At 34.9% G+C, this 22966-nt stretch overlaps 1 protein-coding gene across 1 annotated transcript in view; it reads right to left on the reverse strand.

Annotated features, from left to right (window-relative positions):
• LOC128223890 (lysophosphatidic acid phosphatase type 6-like) overlaps positions 1-22438 on the reverse strand; it is a 43199-nt gene extending 20761 nt beyond the window's left edge. Inside the window, exons 1-3 of the mRNA XM_052933347.1 lie at positions 22150-22438; positions 14101-14232; positions 9638-9768 (exon numbers count right to left, since the gene is read on the reverse strand). Of these exons, the coding sequence (XP_052789307.1) occupies positions 9638-9768; positions 14101-14232; positions 22150-22365 (479 nt within the window). The 5' untranslated portion in view covers positions 22366-22438. The remainder of the gene's footprint in view (positions 1-9637; positions 9769-14100; positions 14233-22149) is intronic.
• Positions 22439-22966: the final 528 nt, after the last annotated feature.

Genomic DNA, 22966 nt, shown 5'->3' on the forward strand with positions numbered 1-22966 from the left:
ATAATAAACACAAGCTTGCAAGCCCCTGTACTGGTAAAATGTCTTTCTAGCTAGTTAAAATTTTAAATTTTATACAGCAGGGTTTGTTAAAAAATTTGATGCCAAGCAACAGTATAAGAATTCGGGCTTGTTCATGCAAAAGTGTAATTTTGATGACAGCATGGAACAAATCTCTGATTCATATTCGGCTAAAACACGGTATTTGTCCATTTTATATATTTTGGTTGTTATACATAGATTGAAGGAAAGTGTGTGATTTCAAACTTAATTCTTTGCAGCCAAAGCATGTAACCTAGTCCACTCCTGCTGGCCTCCAAATTTCAAGTGAAAATATCAATTTGTATTCGAGTAACAGCAAAAAACATATCCCAAAAATGGCCATTTTTCAAGCGTTATGCTGTCTCATTTGATTTTTTTATATATTCAAACTGTTATATATCTATTTTGCATGATGATTTGGAAAAAATGCATTACCTCAGCTTATAGAAAATTTCAAGTGCTAAATTTTGGTGGGTAAATCAAGAAAATAGACAAATTATTACAGAAAATATGACTTATTAACATAAAGTGGTGCTTTTGCCAATTTTTCAAAATCACAATAAGTATCCCTTGTTATATGCATGAAAAACATTGAAAATTCACCCATTTACAAGTGATAACTGTTTTGTAAGACTGATTATTAATCAAATTTCCAATTTTTTGTTGCTTTGGGCATTCATGATTCACATTCTTAAAAAGAAGGAGGTTCAGTCCTGTAAGATTTTCAGGGTTAAAAAATCTGTAGAGTCCGTAACCATGGGTTTGTATCTACATATGTATTAATGACAGAAATGTGGCATTCCACAAATAAAAACCTCTGTATGAGTATGTTTAATGGCTGAAATATTTTTGGAATATTTTGATTTAAAGTTGCATTTTTTTACATATTTAATGTTACGGACACTACAAAATCTGCCTTCAAATTTTGATTTGAAATTTCCATTGTTTTCAATAGCATATTTCCTTATATTTTTTCATGGTAAAAGCAATTTTTTTATTGTGCAATATTGCATCATCTTTTAACTATTGGAAAATACCAATAAAACGGCTGATGCAACAATATTTGTGATGAATTATTGCATCATCCAAAACAACCACCTTTCTAAGAAATACAACAGTCCAGCTGTAATGATGGAATCAGCTAAGAAAATGGCTTATTTTGGGTAATAGTCGGTCAGATTCCAGCAAGAAGTCCTTTCAAATGGAAAACACTAAAGGTGTTGGTTCCAGTGATGCTCTAGGTATGTATAATCCTTATCTAAACATTCCATGCTATGTTATGTAGGGTCCGTAACCAAAACCATATGTCTGTACATGATGCCCTGAATTAATGCAATTGTCCACATGAAATGCACATGTTGTGATGCTTAATTGTTGAAATTGCCATGCCCAACATATAACAAACTAAAATGGTCTTAACAGGTTGTTTAATGGAAATCCTATGACAGTATGACACACAATTTCATTTTGTGTAGCCTATTACGGAGCCGAGATGAAATATTTTTACATAAAGATTGGCGTGTATGCCAATGAATACAATCAGTGTTATAATATACAGATCACAGACACAGTGGATACTTGTTAAATGTACAGAATTGAAGCTTAAGTAATATTTGATTTGTACTTGTACTCAGGTTACAGACTCTACAAAATACGGCCACTTGTTTCTAAGTCTACTGTAAGTATGTTCAAAAACATTTTTATGAACAGAAACAATACAATTGAACCATATAGGGACATTTATACCTTTTGAGGTTTTTCTTTTCACAAAACCTGTCTTTATATGAAGATTTATATACCATATATATTAATATTCTAAGGTATACATTGAACCCAACCGTTTAAGGTTAATTAATATTCAGAATGTCTTTTTACAGAAGAGAGCCGAAAATCATCACTGCAATCCCGGAAACTTGAAAAAATGCTGAAATGAATGCTGAAAAGAATGAAGACATAGAAAAGAAGCAAAAGGAGAAAAACAGGCTGAAAGTCAAGGCATGGAGAATGCGGACACCAAAGAAGAAAGCCGCCATTTTAAAGAAGCTTATTGAGTCACCTTCAACATCCAAAGTACTTTCTGACCAAGGAGTAACAATGACACCAGCTTGTAAGAAGAAACTTGAAGTAGCAGATGCTATACTGAATTCCTTGAAAGAAAGTATTTCCGAAGTAAACATTGGTGTTCGAAAAGACAGAGAAAAGAAACATGCATATATGATGTAATACGTGAATCAGTACTAAGGAAATACAAAAATATCACAGTTAGTAAATATTTCAATGTGTCTTACAAGACAAGGAAGATGAGAAATGAATGGTGGAAAAAGAAACAGAGAAAAACAAGATGTGATGTGATAAGTGATCATGTGAAACAATCAGTGAAAGAGTTCTACCTGAGTGCTGAAATTAGCAGAGAGGTGCCATCCAAACGTGATGTTGTTAGAATCAAAACTCAGACTGGTATGAAAGAAACACTACAGAAACATGTGATGACAATGACACACCCTTCCCTAAATTTGCCACCAACTTCCACCAAATGCCACCCAGATCCATGGCAAATGGGTGGCACTTGGTGGAAAATGGGTGGCACTTGGTGGAATATCAAGAATTCCACCAACTGCCATGAAATTTCCACCCAACTGGAGGTGGCAGTTGGTGTAAAATTGAACTCAGTTTTTTTTTCATGTGGCACTTGGTGAAAAAGTTGGACTTAGTTAATTTTTCATATGGCAGTTGGTGAAAAAATGAACTTAGTTAATTTTTTGGGTGGCATTTGGTGAAAAAAGACTTAGAAAATTTCAAGAGTTCTGTAAAATGGAACCATTACTTATCATCATGGAATAATAAGAGCATTTACGACAGTTCCTGTTCATGCTGCTGTTGTAGCATCATTACATATGCTACTATTTAAAACTAACTGGTAATGTTGCTGGTTATACTGATGATGATTACGATGTTGGTGGTTCTATTGATGATGATTATGATGTTGGTGGTTCTATTGATGATGATTATGATGGTGGTGGTGGTGGTGGTGGTAATTATGATGATTGTGGTGGTGGTGATTATGATGATTGTGGTGGTGGTGGTGGTTGATTTTGACAATTGTGGTGTTGTTGGTAGTTCATTGTGGTGTTGGTGATTATGATGATTGTGGTGGTATTGGTGATTATGATGATTGTGGTGGTGGTGATAGTGATCATGATGATTGTGGTGGTGGTGACAACAACAACAACATGTTGTTATTGATGATGATGATGATGATGATGATGATGATGATGATGATGATGATGATGATGATGTTGATGATAACAACAACAAAAATGTGATGATGATTATCATGATCATGATAATGATGAGTTAAACTAAGATTTCTGTGTACATGTGCTCTGTTGCTATTTCCCCAAAGGTACAGGGATCCCATTAATGTTTGATTTAAACTCAGAATGACCTCTCTGCTGGAAAATCTGCTCAAAATATTTGAATCTTCTGACAGTTACTAGCATTAATTTTGTGGAACTTTGAATAGTGAGAAAAAAATTTGTGCAGCAGTTTTGTTTAATAAAATGGATTGATTATAAGGTAACTGTTGTTTTTTTATCATATTAACAACCAAAAAAGATCATGACTTATCATTTTATTTTATTTTTACACATATTAGGCTCTTTATCTTTGTTCAAAGTTTGACTAAGAGATAAGCTTTATGCATGTAAGTCAAGTATGTTTCACTTTATTCCAAAATAATTGACAAATACTCAGTCAAGCAATGTACTAAGTTTAAAAATTATCATTCAATTTGTACAATGAAGTTGAAGATGTATTAAGAAATGTTATACACATTTTTTTTCCAGACACCCCCCCCCCCCCCCCCATAACGATGACAATGTACTTGGACAAGATTCTAAGACCTTTTTGGTAAATATTTGAATATTACAATAACTTAAATGAAGACTGACCTCATAGTTTTATCATATTTTATTAGCTTATACTTATTTAAAAGTGCTAAGTGCTATGAAGGGTGAGATAAACAATATTAAATGCCAGTCAAGAAAAGATGTAGAAGATGTATATGATCTAAAGGGTGTGTGTATTTTTTTTTAAGAAAAATCGTTGAGGTATTGACAAAGCCTTGGTGTTATTCATGTTGTTGGCTGCATGATTTTGAAAAAATAAAGATATAAAAGTGAATCTTGGTGTACACATGTTTCCAAAGACATTTGTAGAACAAATTGTAGAACAAATAACATTCTTCTGTGAGGCAAACCCTGTTATATTGAACAGATTTATTAAAATGATCGCTTTTTTCAGAAAGAAATATGAATAGAGGACTTCTATAGCAGAAGAAGTATAGCCAAACTTGCAGAAAACAACAACCGAATGTGCATCACGAAAGAAAAGAAACAGGTTATTGACATTTCAATATTCAAAATACCAAAACCGGTAGTTTAAAATTAACTTTTTGCCTGTATTGTCATTGCTAATACAACAGACGAGTGCTCTTGTAAAACATATTTGCAATGATTCAATGGATGAGGCTGAATTCTATATTTAGTTATGGTATATCATTTTGTTGTTATACTTGGTATTAATCTGGCTAGGCCCAAAGTTGAAAAAACTTATTTAAGAGTATGTTTTTAATGTTGTCATTTTATTTATGCATCTAATTTTAAAATATATTTTGAATAATGATAGCTAAAATGAAACCTTCAAAATAAATAATACTAAAACTGTTTACAGGATTTCTCCAAATGTAGAAATGCAGACAGCTCTTCACCATCAACTGTGATCCTTTGTAATTTTGTGTACATATGAAACTAAATGACTGCAAAGAATTGTGTTTTTTGTTGTTCTTAGGTTGTTGTATGCATACTTCACAAATCCCATGATTTTATTTCCACCAAGTGCCACGTAATTTCCACCAAGTGCCACATTGGCATGGCATTTGGTGAAAAAAAGATCAAAGAAACTGAACGTGGCATTTGATGGAAAATTGTTCCAATACTCCACCAACTGCCACGTTGGGGTGACATTTGGTGAAAAATTTGCCACCAACTGCCATGTGGCATTTGGTGGAAAACGTTCCAATACTCCACCAACTGCCACATTGGGGTGGCAATTGGTGAAAAAATTTGCCACGTGGCATTTGGTGGAAAACGTTCCAATACTCCACCAAGTGCCACGTTGGGGTGGCATTTGGTGAAAAAATTTGCCACGTGGCATTTGGTGGAAAATGTTCCAATACTCCACCAACTGCCACGTTGGAGTGGCATTTGGTGGAAAATGGTGAAAAATTATATCGGGGTCCCATTTTATTCTGTTTTTCATCGTTTTACACCAAGTGCCACCCGTTCCAATACTCCACCAACTGCCACCCATTTTCCACGTCCAATTCGTGGCAAATTTAGGGAAGGGGACTAGAAGAAGCACACAAGTTATACAAAACAAGAAACCCCAATCATAAAATAGGACTTACATCATTCAGCAAACTAAAACCAGTTAATGTAAAGAAAGTGTCCGAGACAAGCAGACGGTCATGTCTGTGCCAGACTTGTTGTAATGTAGCCCTGAAAGTAGAAGCACTTACAACATTGAAACAAGTTGTAAAAGAGACTGACATGACAGAAGACATTAAGATTGATAAGAAGAGTCTGAGTGATGCAACATTCTGCAGCTATGAACAAGAGCCATCTTTAAAATGTGTGTCAAGAAATTGTGAAAAATGTGGAGTACAAGGCCTTCAAAAGTATTTGGCGACTATGGAAGAAAAGAACAGAGATGGGATGGTGTCATGGTACCCGGTATCAATGGGAAAGCATTGAAATAAAGAAATATGACAAAGTAAAGCGCTGCGTTTCCTGTGTGCCCAAAGAAGCTGATTTCAAAGTGTTTTTGACAGCTTTAGAGAAAGACATGATGGTGTACCCAGAGCATGCATTTAGAGCATCCTGGCAACAGAAACAAATGGGTGTATGTGTAGAGAAATTAACAAAGGGATCTGTAGCCATGGTAATGGATTTCAGTGAGAACTATGCATGTGTCTTCCAAAGTGAAGTGCAGTCAGGGTTCTTTGATAGAAACCAGGTAACTGTACATCCAATGATGTGCTACTATAAAGAAAGTCTTGATGACAAAGATGTTACAGTAAAACATGCCATCATTGGAATAAGTGAAGAAACCAAACATGATGCGGATTTAGCAATTGTCTTCGAGAATCAAGCCATTAAATTACTAGAAAGCAGAGGGGTGAAGATTGGTGAACTCCACGAGTGGACTGATGGGTGTGCAGCCCAGTACAAGGGGAAAAAGGCGTTTGCTGATATCAGTCTCAGAAAGCAGCCCAAAATGACTCGAAACTACTTTGAAACGTCTCATGGAAAGAATGTCTGTGATGGGTTGGGTGCAACTGTAAAGAATGCTTGTTATCGTGCTGTAATAAGTAACAGGAAAGTTCTTGGTAATGCTGAAGACGTTTACCAATTTTGTCAAGAAACTCTGAATATGGAAGTAGTGGACACTGTAAAAAGCACTCTGTCGAGAAGAGAATTTGTATTTGTTGAAAATGTGAATAGAAACCGACCAGAAACAAATGTACAAACATTAACTGGAACACGGAAGCTGCACTCTGTTAAGTCTGTTGGTAAAGACTATGAGCTGAACTCAAGGAAACTTAGTTGTTACTGTGATGCTTGTGTGAATGGTGTAACATCAAAATGTGAGAATGTAGACATAGTTAATAAGTGGGAGAAAAGAAACCTTGATGTTATTAGTAAAGTCCAAGAAAAACTAAATGTAAAGAAGAAAAACCATCTAACAAGGAGCAGCCTAAAGCAACCTGCAAAGACAGGGTTGCCAGCACTTTGGTGAAATAAAATTCCCTGACTTTTCCCTGACTTTTCACTGACCAATTCATGTTTTTCACTGACCAAAATCGTCAAACACATAAACGGCCTCCTGACCTCCCCTATAGCCGTCCAATCCTCCCATTATATTTTTGCATGTAAACTTGTATTTATTTTCCAAAATATAAAACATTTACATTGTACATCAAAGTAATGATTCAAACATAGTGTTCTACTATTCTTAACTATTTCTATTCAAACACAGTGTGACTGTTGGTCAGTGAAACATGTGAAACATTAGCATGAAAACAAGAACATAGAGCTCATTTTGGCATATCATGAAATAATCACTATAAAATTAAAGACTTTGAATGAGTATGGTAAGTAAGTGTGAAAAAAAGTTAGTGTGAAAAACATAGCATTGCATAATTTAACCAGTTTCCATCATGTTTGCAAGACAAATCCTCTTGTACAATTTCTTAGTGTCAAAGCAAAAAGCAAAGCAGGTTATATGCCAATATGGTAGTTTGGTATACATGTATACTGACTAGATTTTGTTAGTAATTAAAAGCCCTTCTAGTGATCATGCACAGAAATAGCTAGACCAATACAGAATACAATGAGAGGCATGACTGTAACATTACATTTGTTTCAGTTTCTTTTCTAGATGTTCAGCTGTCTTAATTTCACACTCCATCTCCTTTCTCTTTCCATGGGACTTTTCCCGCAGGGCATTAGATTTGACCAGTAACTGCAGATTGTTTTTGGTTTCAGCTTGTTTGGCCAGTTCATCAGCTTCAACAACCAATTTATCTGCCATCTTCCTCAGACTTGCCGTTTTCTTCTTTGCATCATCCAGTTGCCTTTGAGTTTCTTCCCTTTCTTTGTCTTTCTGCTTCTTTTCATCCTCTACCTTTGTTTCCTGTGCATGAGTCCTGTACCTATGGTAAGCATGCCTACAGCTCTGAAGTAACTCCTTGCTGACACACTCGGAGAGTGGCTTGTCCTGGGATTTGAGGCCATCATAAGCCTGTCTGTACGTAATAAGGGTATGCTTATTCATGTTCCCTTTCAATAGCTCCTTATTGTCAGAGAACCCCCTCTCAACAGATGACTGGCCATGGGACAGAATAAGCATGTCTTTCACCACTGTGAAAAGTTCTTGGTATTCAGCCTTCCCACCAATATCCTTGTAGAATAGTATTATAATCACTAAGTTAACATATAATGCTTCTTAATATCACAGTTTACTGTTATTTGAATTTAATGCTTAACTGTGAGAGTGATAAAGTCAAATATTAAATGCCTAAAGACTGCCATAGCCAAGAAAGACCTTCAATGCGTATATTTTTCGACCTTTGAAATAATTTTTCCCTGACTTTTCCCTGACTTTTCAGGATTTTCATTTTTCACTGACCAAATTTCAAAATTCCCTGACAATTCCCTGACCTTGAAAAAATACCCAATTTCCCTGACTTTTCAAGTCCGCTGGCAACCCTGAAAGAACAAACAAAAGGACAGAAACAAATAACTTTGAAAAGAAAATCGGAGACCAAGCAACCAAAAGCCAAGAGGAGAAAAATAGAAGAGACAGCAGCAACAACATCCCAACAAGATACAGCCTTTCAACCTGGTGATTTTGTTACCGTTGGGCTCAAACCGAGAAAAGGACCCATAAGTGTTTACGTTGCTGAAATTACAAGTAAATCTGAAACAGAATATGGGCTTAAATATATGAAGAAAGCTGGAAACGCATATGTGTGGCCTGAGAAGTCAGACGTTTCTCAGGAGCCAACAGAACATATCATTTCAAAGCTAGAAGCTCCTGAACTTGTCAATGAAAGAGGTCATTTTAAATTCAATACACAGGAACTCAGCAAAGTTAAAGTTAATCTGTTGAAAATACACAAACATGTGTATTTCAAATAGAAAATGTTGAGCATGTGTTGGTTCTTACAATGTGTAGAGTCCGTAACCGTAGTGCAGTCTATTTCTATCTCATACAAAAAATATGTTCTATTGATATAAACAGCAGAAACTGACTATACTTGATAGAAAAAGTGTTTATTTTAGAAAAACAATGTGCTTGGGGCACTTGGTTCTACAAACTTTAAAAGTTACAGTTAAAGTTGTGTGATCATTTTTGTCAATTTTTAGAGTTCATCGCAACTGGGATGAAATATGTTTTTTTTTTATGCTTATCTCAAGCAGAGATTTTATGCATTTGTTTGTTAACATTCTAATTGTTAGTTTTCTGTGTTAACCTGAATAATACAGACTTGTTTCCATTAAAATCTTTGTTGTTATATGCCTGTTGTAGTGTCTGTAACCTTACACTGACCTGTATGTAAAAGTCGCCAAAAAAATAAATTTATAAAAGCGACTGTAGGAAAACAAATATCATTTCCAATGACTGAAACTTTAAACTAAAAATGGACAAAATTTCATGGCCCTGCATGGAAGTTCATTTTTCCACCTTGGTGAGACACTTAGGTGGACAAATACCGTGTTTTAGCCGATTGGATGGTGTTAGTTAATAGATGTCCACCTCTCACCTATGGGGTTGTGGGTGAAGATCGACCAGAGATTCTTCCTTATGACCTCATAAAAAGGACATCGCAACTAGTTTTCTGTGCAGGAAGCAGCCTTCACAGTAATCTACATTAGCAATAAGCTTAACAAAAGATAAATAATAGATTTGTATAAACTAAAGGACATTACTCCGGACAATGTTTAATATCATGGATAAACACACGAAAACTTACAAGACCTGTTGTGGACTATATTGCGCGTCGATGAGTCCCATCTCGTCGACATATTCCCTTCGTAGTTGTCTCCCCTTGATGTACATCTGGTCTTGGCCGCACTGTGTCAGCTGGCCGCGTAACGCCCCACCCTAAAACACCAAGAAAATATGGTTTTAAAATAGTATGACAAGATGTTCAGTGAGGTAATTCGCAAAACACCATAAGTGTTATTCGCAAAACACCATAAGTAGTGAGATTATTCGCAAAACACCATAAGTAGTGAGGTTATTCGCAAAACACCATAAGTAGTGAGGTTATTCGCAAAACACCATAAGTAGTGAGGTTATTCGCAAAACACCATAAGTAGTGAGGTTATTCGCAAAACACCATAAGTAGTGAGGTTATTCGCAAAACACCATAAGTAATGAGGTTATTCATGGTAATTTCCTAGTAACTTAATTCATTTACCTTATTAAAGGCTTGTAATAAGAGTATTCAGAAAAACAGGAGTTAAATACATTAAACTAGTAGTAATACACATTCGAAGCAAGTAATAACAAGCAACACCTCCCATTTTTTTTTATTCATTTTGAAAACAGTGCACACTCTCCTGGAAATTCTTCAACATACCTTGTTTAAGTTTCCTTTTTTTTCATTTAACACATTAACTTACTTAAATATGATTTAACCAAACAGAATGTAGTTAATCATATTTAATTATATCCTTTAAAGCCTTCAGACTTGTTAAAAGAGAATATTATACAAACCATGCATAATCAAAAATTAATAGTCACTGTATTCATAAAGTATGGTATTTTTGTAATTTCTTAACTGAAGTCAATATCTTAACATTTTTATAGTCAAATTAAAAGAAGAATATTAGAGTGTTTTTAAAATAAAAGTAAGATCAAGTATTTCAGCTATTATTAAGTAATTAAAGTTATTATATCATATGTTCAGATTCTTAATTAAGGAAAATAACCTCAGATAGGAAATGATTTAAGACGTTTTAAAAATAACCGGGGGGGGGGTGGATTCATAAAACTTATTTCAGTCATTTCTTAATTTTAGTCAATTTCTTCAAATGTTCATAGTCAAATTAGAAGAAATACATGTGTGTGTTCAACATTAAAGTCTTCTCTTTTTTTTTTGGGGGGGGGGGGGGGGGGAGGGGGGGGGGTAAAAAACGGTGAATGAAAAAAATGTATTAAAAAATTATTAAGTTTTTTATATATTTATATCTATATATCATTTGACCAATGAGATTCTTAAATTTGGAAAGTGTATTATATTCGGAAATGAATTATTAATAAGATGTCTTATGAATGCCAGCCCAGCCCCAACCTTGATCCTGACATTGTTGAAGAAATTGTTGCCAAATCAATGACATGTGGCATCCCCCTGCCATGTAAACACAGGTATAAAATGCCAGAGGCTCTGTTGCTGTAAAATGAATGTTACATTTTACAAAGTGGTGCCTTAAACAAATACATTTGGTTCCAGTTTTCCGACCCTACCTACAGAATAGGCGCCTACCCTACCGTTTTAATAGTCAGTTGTTAAAAAAATAAAAAATAAATTAAAGTCTGTGTTTTAATATGTACTTTGAGGCCTTTAAAGCTGCACTCTCACATATTTACCATTTTGACAACTTTTTTATCATTTTTTTTAGAATTTTTGTGTAAATATCTGCAAACCAGTGGTATAATCTGACTGCTGACAGATCAGATCACAGATTTTCATAGTTCTGTTAGAAAATTAATGTTTTATTGTCAAAAGCGTTACTAACGGTTTAAGAAAAATGCATAAAACATCAATTTTTTAACTCAAATATAAAAATCTTTGATCTTCTTTTTTGTCAGCAGTCTTATATAACTGATTTCCATGGAATTTCGCAAATATTGGCTCGTTCCAAGACAAAAAATAAAAAAGTTGTCAAAACGTTCAATCTGTGAGAGTGCAGCTTTAAATCACCTGCATAAATTGTCTCGTTCAAAGACAAAAAAATAAAAATGTTTTCAAAATGTTCAATCTGTGAGAGTGCAGATTTAAAGCTTTATTCAGAATATTACTATAACACCATTCTAAAAAGATGACAATTAAGTTCTTATATAAAGCCTAATAAAGCAAGAGGCCCAAAAGGGCCTAATAAAAAAATAATAAAATAAATAAAAAGCCACCTGTTTTGGAAAAGGGTGTTACCCTAACCATTTACCATCTAATTTTTGGCCTGGGTATCAAACTTGAAATGAACAATGAACTATACACCTTACATTATGAGTGTGTAAATTGAATGGTATGTTTTACAAAGTTGGTACAATAAACTTGAACAATTAAAGTGACATTCTTCTTCAAAATCAATACATACATATGTACACATGACTGTAAAACAAACATAAATTTTGAGTGATAAACCTTTAACTACTTCCTAAATAATGCATTTAGGAAAATTTTATTACTGATAACAAGATTGTAGCCTTGTATTTAATAGCTGAAAATGGACACATTAATATTAAACTAGAGATTGCTTTTTTGAAAAAGCGCTCATTTCCCCTTTTGTGTGGTCATATGAGAAAAAAATAAATGATGGACATGAAATTTGTAATTTTGGACTGAAGATGAACCAACAGTGAAGTTTGGTTTATTCACCCGTATTAAATAGTGAATATCTACTGCGACCTTGACCATTGACCTAGTGACCTCAAGGTCAATAGGGGTCATCTACTAGTCATGACCAACTAGCATACCAAGTATGAAGATCCTGGGTGCATTAAGCGTTCTTTATTTACTGTGGATACGTCATACAGACTGACGGACTGATCACAAAATCAAATCTACTAGTCATGACTAACTAGCACACCAAGTATGAAGTTCCTGGGTGCAAACGTTCTTTAGTTACTGAGCAGTAACTGTTTCTTCACCTCGGGTCACGGCGACCTTGACTTTTGACCTACTGATCTTAAAATCAATAGGGTTCATCTACTAATCATGACCAACTAGCACACCAAGTATGTAGTTCCTGGGTACAAGTGTTCTTTATTAGTTATTGAGCGGCAACTGTTTCTTCACCTCAAGGTCACGGTGACCTTGACCTTTGACCTACTGATCTCAAAATCAATAAGAGTTATCTACTAGTCATGACCAACTAGCATACTACTTTTTCAGTTCCTGGGTACAAGCATTCTTTAGTAATTGAGCAGAAACCATTTTTAAGCTTGAGGTCACTGCCAACATATCCTTTCTTATCTGAAGGTAAACTTGACCTTTGATCATTTGATCTCAAAATCAATAGGGGTCATCTTCTTGTCATGAACAACTAGCTTACCTGGAACCAAAGGATCTTAAGTTATTGAGAGGAAACCGTTTTTTTCACCTCAAGGTCATGGCGACCTTGAACTTTGACCTAGTGATCTCACAATCAATAGGGGTCATCTACTAGTCATGACCAACTAGCATACCAAGTACAGTGAGTATGAAGTTCCTGGGTGCAAGCGTTCTTTAGTTTATTAAGCGGAAACGAAATGTGACGTACCGACGGACTGACAGAAGAACTGACAGAAAGGGCAAAAACAATATGTCTCCCCATTAATGGGGAAGACATAATGACTGGTGAGTGCTAAAAGATTTACAGAGATTAACTATCAACTCAAAAGATTGAACTATCATGTTTTCTGCAACTTTCTTTCAAATTAAACTCTGTATCCTTCATTAGAACCATTGTTTTCCACATTTATTCATATTTTTCAGTATATTGAAACAATAGTATTAATTGTGGTAAATTTTATTTGGGAGTAAGAGTGCATCTTTAACTATACACCTTGAAATAAAAGTATTTGTAATTTGAATGCAACAATATATATATATATATACAAATTAAGTATATTAAATAAACAAAAACAATTAACTATTCACCTTGAAATATTAGTTTTTGTAAAATGAATGTAACATTTTACAAAGCGGGCATGATAAACTTGAACAATAAACTATATACATGTACCTTGAGGTATCTGCTCTTGTAAAATAGAACTTACATTTTACAAAGTGGGTATAATAAAATTGAAATTTAACTATACACCTTGAGAATTTGTTTTTGATTATGAGCGTACAATGTTATCCCTCGAACATCAGTTAGCACCGGTTACATCTGTGAAAGGCTTAGCATCTACCAACACATATTTTCAACTAAATTTTATAAGCCTTGAGGCGCTTGAGAAAGCAAAAATTATCACATGAGACATTTCGAATAACTTGTGATGACCAGGGCTTCTAAAAACCAACAATTTCCTGGTTTGGATCCATTTTGACCATGCTGGACCGATTTCAGGAAAAGAAGATGGTTAAAAAATCAGTTTGAAATTTGTTTATTTTTTTTCTATTTTCGATGCCAAAAAGTCAGTAAAAATTATAAAACACCAAGCAATGACCACAGGTAATATTATAAAGGCAAAGTCACATGAGGTGTTATATAATAAACTATTTACCTTCAGGTATCTGTTTTTGTAGTACCCGTCATATTTAGAAAAAGGTCTTTCACCCCCGTCTATTCCCCGTACAACATAACTGCAGCTGGTGTGTGGTACATCGGTAAGGAACTGTCTTGCGTCGTATTCCACCTAAAACCATTGTAGTTTTACAATATAATAGTATAATTGTAAAAACAGATAACAAGCTTTTTTGTCTCCTGCAAATGAGGAAATATTTAGTATTAGTTTTTTTCCCTTTCAAAAGGCCTGAAATCGGCTGAAATACCAAACAGTGTGAGTGTAAATATCTATTCAGTGTCAGTTACTGTTTATTAAATAAATCATGACCGTTAATATTGCATACTGATCTGTGATAAGAAAACAACGATTTCTGAAATCAAAAATCCCCAATTTTTTTTTAATTTTTTTTTACTTTTGTTTGGGATTTTTTTTTCTCCAAATTGGGAAAAATATCATATAATTTGCTGGGGAATGGGTCAGATAGTCAAACCCATGGGAACTATAGAAAAAGGCCTGCAAGCGCAAATCCTTTTTCTGGTGAATGCTTTAAAATTAGGGATGCAAACGAATGGCAAAATTGATATTTGAATATTCGGTAATTCTTTTGGTCGAATATTTGAATATTCGATTACCAAAATGAATATTTAAGAAATGTAGTAACCTACTATTATTATTCGCTACATTTATAGCCAGGGCCCTTTGCATTAGCGGTAAACGCAACGGACCCTGATCTTCCCTAAAATTAGCCTCTGAAATTTCCCATTTATAGAAAATTAATCTAACAAAAAGCAATATATTTTGAACAAATAAAAACCCAAATTAATTTCAATTTATCAGCATTTGTATTTGTAAAAAAGGTCATGATCGAAAATTCCTGGTCGAATGTCGTGATCACCAACGGAGGGTCTTTCCGTAGGACGAGCAGCCTTGTTCTGGGAATCTCTACTAAATATAACTATGGAAAATCCAAACCTATTTTGGAATTAGTTCAATAATAAAACGAAAATAACCCTGAATTTTGGCTCATCTATTGTACATCAATATCATAAAACAATATTCTATGCAGTTACATTTCAAATCTTGAACGTTATATATTGAAACATGGAAAACAGTTTAGAGCACATAACTAGCACATGTCATTCATATCATAACGGCGATATGAGCTATATTGCACAGCTAATTTGGCAGCCATGACACCACTTTGGTTGCTGATTCCGTATATCCTTTATTGGCATGGTCATTAAAATTTACCAAAAATAATTGAAACTTGTTTGATGTCACTTGCCCCTGGCATTAGGGTTCAATCGTTGTAAAAACAAGACAAATGAATATATACAACAACACAGTTGTAGGCAAAAGGTTTTCTGTTATATCAATAAAAAACATCGAATATTCGAATACCAATTTTGACATTCGAATATCAAACGTTCGATCAAAAATTCGAATATTCATTTGCATCCCTATTTAAAACAAGAGGCCCATAAGGGCCTATGCTCTACTGGCATGGCTTCTGTGGTCATATCAATCCAGAGCATGTATGTATGGGTAAAAGGCAACAGACATATAGTTTATGTTTTGTGTTTGGGTTACCTAAAAACGTAGCACGTTCAACATCTGAGCCCAGAAAGTATTGTAAGCAGATTAGTTGCATGAACTATTTTAATATGTGCCAAGTAAAAGTCATCTGACAAAAAAAAAAATGCTTTCAAAACTGTACTCATAGTAAAAAATTCTGTAGTTTTAAAAGTTAAAAAAAGTTGGTCAAAGTCAAGGGCATCCTAGGACAACATTGATCAATTTGAACAAACATTCACAATCAATTGTGCTGAGATGGATGCACGAACACACAAAAAGATTTTCAAACCTTTCCAGATTTATGTTTACCAAACCTGTGAACCTTGGGTTTGGCCAGTAATGACCCCAGGTGCATAACTTAAACATTCACTACCAATTTTGTTAAGATGAATGCGCAAACTACAGAACTTAAAGCTAAAAAATGGCCTTTGGGCTTTCAACAAGAACAAGGCAGAGTAATTCACAAAATCAGCTGCAGAAGCAAAAAGCAAATTGTCTCTCAAAATCCTAGACTTGCAAATTGTCTCCCTTAACTCTAGACTTGAATTTACATGAACATGTAAACTTGGCTAAAAATAAAATTCGCTCATGCAGACCTGGCTAAAAATAGAAAGCATTTCTTTGAAACTTTCATGGCCCATAATCTAGGCATTCATGGGCGGATCTGGCTGGTTTTCGAAAGGAACCGAGCTCTAATCTATATCTAGATACTGTACAAGTTTCATCGAGATACAATCAAAACTGAAGACTGTATCGTGTTCACAACCAATTGTTTACACAATAGCATTTTTTTATACTATCAAGGGCCATTAAATCTAGGCATGCATGGGCAGATCTGGCTGGTTTTCGAAAGGAACCCAGCTCTAATGGATATCTAGATACTGTACAAGTTTCATCAAGATACAATCAAAACTGAAGACTGTATCGTGTTCACAAGCAATTGTTTACAGACGCACGACCGCACGGATGCACATACTACGTACACATTACCATCGCATAAGCTCTTCTGGCCTTTGGCCAGTAGAGCTAAAAATAAACAAGCCCTGCTATTAAAAATCAAGAATTTGAGCCAGCCCAGAAAGTTTTTTACCAGTGCAGGTTTTGAAGGCTAATGAACCAATATCGGCCACTGCATTGATACCTATATTTAGGCCATGGGACACCATTCTATTTGCACGCCCATTGCTGTAACACCTTTTTGGTATTTTTGGATGAATATTATTTTTAAACATCAGTCATCATGTAGATTTTTTTTTAGATACAGTACAATCAACAAGTTAGACCAACTTTCTGGTTTTCTCTTAAATGGCCAACACAATGCATAAATCAACTGCATGTGTTCTGCGGGGTATAGATTTTTGACCCTTGGATGCTGGACAGTAGATCGAAGAATTATAATCACGGTGTTCCTTGAGGGTTACCGTAACTCCAAGAAATTCCGCGAAAACTTGATATTTTATTTGAATATTAAAGAAAATTGACGATGATGGCTACAGCAAATTTCTGTTTTTGTTTTCCCTCTGCCTGTCTGGTTTTCAAATCCACTTTCAACCTAGATAATATTTAATAAACTTTAAAATATTGCATTTTGCATGAAGTTTGCTCACGACAAGAATGCAGCCCTGTTTGCCCATGCATTTCAAAACGTGATAAATTGCCCTTGTTGATAATGCTTGGTTATATTATGACTGAATAATGGCATTTTATTTTGAGATAGCATTAACATTGATAAATACATAACACAGTGTAATCACTGAAAAAGGCCTTGTTACTACTGAATGAATTTTTGAAAATCATGATTGAAAGTGACTGGGGTCATACACCCATTAAAAAGCGTGGTTGAAGGCCTTCTTTTCTCATTTTCTAAAGAAAATCCCCCAAAATGTCACTATCTATTTTTAACCACCAATAATTAATGTTATATATTATAGATTGTATTGATCACAGGCATGACGCTCATGATTCAAAATTGTGTAATATATCGGGTATTTTACAATGCAATACAAACAGAGGCAATATACTGCTAAACTTGTATTAAGTATAGCCACCTGTGGGAAAAGGTCAAAGTGACTGCTTAAAACAGGTGGTCACTTAATCCAGGTGGAAAATTCTCCCCCACACTTAAGCTTTGTTTAAACAGAGATTGATTTTATATGTTAACAACCACCTCACGCCACCATCAGTATCATCATCATTAAAGAAGTTTAAATACAAATGTAGATAAAATAACTTTATTCCAAGTAATAAATATAATACAGTAGATAAATGTTATGCATGTATGCACTTTATAGCATTATGCAAAAAAAACACCAAACAGTCCACAAATAAACATACAACTACATCAAAATGTTCACTGTTTAAAGTACATTGTAATCCATCACTTTCATTTTCTTTACACCAGCCTCTAATCTGAAATGCATGAAGAAATCCTGTGCCGACATGTTAAGCATGTCACACTGTAAGCGTTGTAGAACAAATGTTTTAATAGTGTTCATACAATCACTCACTTCATTTAATGAAACCACTTTCTCTGAGCTTCCACATTCATCATCTTCATCGTCATCATCCTGGTTAAAAGAAATTGTCTTGTGCCCGTTTACAGTTAAATTCCTTGGCAACACTTCTCACACTTATAATGACCGTTTTCTAATAAACAAATTTCAATGCAAACTGTGAATTCATAATAACCAGTGTTCTTTGTTGGAACTCAACCTCCCAGATCAAAACGCAGTACTAATAAACCCTTTTGTATTTAATAATGATTATTCAAGTATCTTCATTAGTTGTGTCAATGCTAATCAAAACATTCGCCAACGTGTTATAAAAACTTCATTTCAGGCTGAACTTGGCTCTTCAGGGAAACAAAAGAGATTGTATCAATGTCCTTATTAAGTTATGTGAATTATGTAGGCAATGGTAAAAAGAGGATATAGTGAGTTCCAGTTATTAAAATAAGACTCATTATTTTGAAGGTTTAATATTGTATGATAGATTTTATGTAATATTATTCTTTACTATATGCCCATCACAAATCCACACGCAATTATATATGCCTAAATACGAGTATTCCGTATTCCAATCCAGTGCAATACCGCCTTATTCCACTCTTGTGCCATCACGTCATAACAAAAACCGTTGCGCGATGTTAAAATGACAAAAACAACACAGTGCGTCGTTAAAATGACTTTTATTATGAAAACATGTGGCTTTTAAGTGATCTAACCAGTAATGTATATACTAAAAGGGTTATTAGTACTGCGTTTTGATCTGGCATGTAGTATTTGACTCTCGTGGATTTTTGCAGATTTTGATTTCACTCGGCCCATGCCTCATGAAATCCGAATCTGCAAAAATCCACGAAAGGTAAATACAACCTCCGGGATCAAAATGCAGTACTTATAGCCCTATTGAATTAAGAAAATAATATATCACAGACAACGCGAAAACTTTTTCTCCTTCACAGGACATTGCGACAGGTAAACACTTAAAAATTACCTGTCGCAACAAATTTTTACCTGTCGCAATGTTACAAACAGTATTCGGTTACATCAGCCTAAACCTTGAGTTTAAGCCACTTTTTTATATAAGTTTTGTAATTCCCCATTATAACAGGTTTAGATCTTTTTGGTTAGATTTGTCCTACAGTACTATAATAAATTACAAAAAAAGCTAAACATCATGTAAAAAAAATCAATATTCGATTCTTATGTCATAATTTTTTTCTTCCCTTGCCTCCCAAAAAAAACTCATATCTGGTTCGCCTACCCATGGAACAGCTAGATCTTACTCTTTTAATTCATCTTTAAATTAAAGATACAGTACAGTTATAAAATGTAACGAATTGTACTTCAAGTCAAACTCAGGCACAACATTTATGCAAAAACGAAAGTAGATTTCTTGTTATTGGCAATGTTAAACAGAGCGGAAAGAAAGTCAGCTTGGTATATTAATCATCATATTTAAATTAACACGATTGCCGGGAACCACTTCGCCGAAAATAAATACATACGGAATTTTGTAATTTCCGAACATTTCCGTAAAATAAAAGTATTATAGTACGAGCTGTGATCGGAACCTTAACATGTTTTATCGGCTTTTACGGAAACATGTCGAAACGGGGTTTACAAATAGTGATACACGGATTAACACGCTGAATAATCATGATATAATAGTTAAAAATAACTCTGAACATTTATTTAGAAACTGAAAGTAAATTTTCCGAAAATTTAACGGTGCTGACTGTAATTTTTCACCGGACATTGTGACCGACCAAAACAAAAGTTTCGTTGGTCAAAATGGAAATATACCGGACATGTCCGACTGTCCGACGGACATTCGCATTGTCTGATATCATTGTGTTCTCAATGTGTGAAAGTCTAAATACAAAATGTTGCGATGATAGGGTTGTTTGTCTCTCTAGGTCACATGCTATACTTCTTAGCTGAAGGTGTTGACATACTGAAATCATAGATGTACACAGGGCTCATCCTACCAGGCGACTTACGCGATTAAGTCGCCCTGCCCGCAGCGACTTCACTATTTTCTAAGATCAAAGCATAAGGGATTCATATTTACACTTGCCGTTGTTTGTAAATCTCAAAATTTTCCGACTTGAGGGAGGGGGCAACCTCCTCCCCCACCCTCCCCCGATCTCACTTCTCCCTAAAATTTCTGTGTAGGATGAGCCCTGGTACAATAAAAGGCTGTTGCTTTTACAAATTGTATCATTTTTCCAAATGTTATCATTTCTGATACACCATCAACCAAAAAGAACTTGAGAGCTTTGTGTTCTTTCTATGCTAGCTCCCTATAGGCTATTCACAGTGATTTACGGTGTTAGCAAGTCAAGACAATATTTAATTCGCGCTTACTCACACATATACAAACACAAAAACAACATTGGTGAAAAATTTAATGAAAAATCAAATGTACGTAAGGATTAAATCGAGAAAATTCTGAACAAGAAACAATTATTTCTTGCTTATCTCTTCTCAAAGAGTTATGCGGCGATCATAAAGTCATTAATATCGGACGATTGCTGATGCTATCATTCATATAAAACGCCGCGGAAAACAAGCGACCCTGGGGAGTTCGGGGGAAATTCAGCAATGGAAACAGTTATACCTTTAGAGAAAACCTGCAAATATAGGCTTTGTGCCTCGAAAATTTGCAAGGAAAGCGGATCTAACTCGTTCAGTGTACTGTGCCATTTTAGGAAGTTTAAAAGGATACTGGTTAGCGACCCCTTTTCGGCCGGAAATGGAGGTTTTTCCTACGTTACTTTTGACACAAGATAGCTATTACGATAAAACTTTACACTCAGATAGGTTGGCTCTTCCGACAAAAACTGTGTAATTTGTTTTTGAAAATAGCTAGGGATTCCGAATATTCCCACGCGTAAAGTACCCCTATAATTTCGCTAAAATAAGCACCCTACTGTACCAATTATTCGCCCACCCCATTAATTCGCTATTCTTACGATGTTTTTCACATATTTCTCTCTAAAATATATCTTCAAATATTTTTATTTTATTTGACCAGTCTAGCCACCGTTTAAAACGACAGTTGATCAATAAATATAACATGTTTACTATTACATACTGTTAATGTATGTGTAAAATGATACAACACCTACTCGGTAATTCTTCTCTTAGCAGAAAATTTAAGAAGCTGCTGGGATTCCTCCTTGAAATATTACCTACATAATGTATGCATATTTATCTTCCGAAGAGGGCCAACGCATGTCGGTACAAGAATGTAATGATTAATTCAAATTTGAGTTGCTTCCCTTAGACAAAAACTCGGCGATAACTTCACCGTTTTGAGGTTTTACCATTTGCCATTTCAAAAATTGAACTTAAAAGCAGAAATTTATGGTATTTGAATAAATTACCACGGCTTTTTACTTTATAATGACAAATCAATATTGTCGTCTGATAATGCAAGGTATAAAGAAAATTAAAAAATCCTTACAGGGCCTCATGCAAGCGAGCGCGCGTGATGACGTCATCCCCACGTGCAACTAACAAGGTTAGAAGTGTACAGTGTTTATTTGGGTCGAATTCCACATATTACTTACATTTTAACGCAGAAAACAGCTGATATCTGTCAAAAGAGATGACGCAATAAAATGCCATACTAATTTGTGTAAAATATTTAGTTTTGACTGGTTTAAACTGGGTGGGCGAAAAAGTGGTACGGGCGAATAATAGGTCGCTAACCAGTATACATGTATGGTCTTGAGAGTCAATTGTCACTGTCAATTTGGAAACAGCCCATTAACATTCTACTGATATTTTAACATTCAGGGCTAAGGAAATGTATATTAGTGGTCTTTAACCTTAAATTACAACCCTTATCTGGAGCTCTGCCATTGCCATTGCATAAAATCAACAAGTGACAGACACAATCAACTAAACCTACTTACACGTTCCAATCTCAACAAATCAATACTAAAAATACTGCTACTACCTCGGGTACGTGTTTGATGGTGTGGATGGGCGTTCTTGCACCGTGCCTCACCAGAACCTGAACCATTTTCAGCTCATATCCATCTAGGTTTAGCCGGCGTCGTCCGTTTTCGAGCGTATATGGGCCATTTTCACGATTCACAACTTGAACCGATGTTCCTGTGGCTAAAAGCCCTCCTGCACCGAGCATCAGTCTTTGAAAATTACTTGAAAACATTTTGGGTTTTACTTCGAAGTACGATTTCCTATTATTTCGTAAGAAATCTGTGTAGGGTTTAAATAAACGAGCAACGCACCGCCTGACTGCTTTGGGAAAAAATCATTTGTAAAAAATAAAAATAGGTCGTATACTACTATACTCTTTCTTAAACAATTTAATCGCAGTAACTTCCCCTAATACGGATCGGAGAGGTTCTGTGAAGTGGTGTTTTTTTCTTCTTGATGATCTTTATTTTAAAAGTTTCGTACATATTTTTTTAATTTAAACTTAAAGATAAAATGAGTACTGTAATTACGGACATATATAGCCAGTATTGTCCCGGGTAAATGTATTTTGTGTATAAAGAATGCCCGGCCGGACCAAATCCGGACCAACGGAAATCTCCGAACTGTAACGGAAATCGTTCGGGATTTTCCTAATTTTGTGTTGGTATTATAGACTGGCCGGACCGGACCAAATTAAAATACGCATTGCTATGTTCTATAGATATTTAATCTATTATATACATATATATTTCATTATGTCTGTCTGTACGTCTGTTTGTGCGTCTGTCTGTATGTATGTCTGTATGCGCGTCTGTACGTGCATCTGTTTGTGC

Source organism: Mya arenaria, chromosome 17 (assembly GCF_026914265.1).
Source record: "Mya arenaria isolate MELC-2E11 chromosome 17, ASM2691426v1".
Lineage (NCBI taxonomy): Eukaryota > Metazoa > Mollusca > Bivalvia > Myida > Myidae > Mya > Mya arenaria.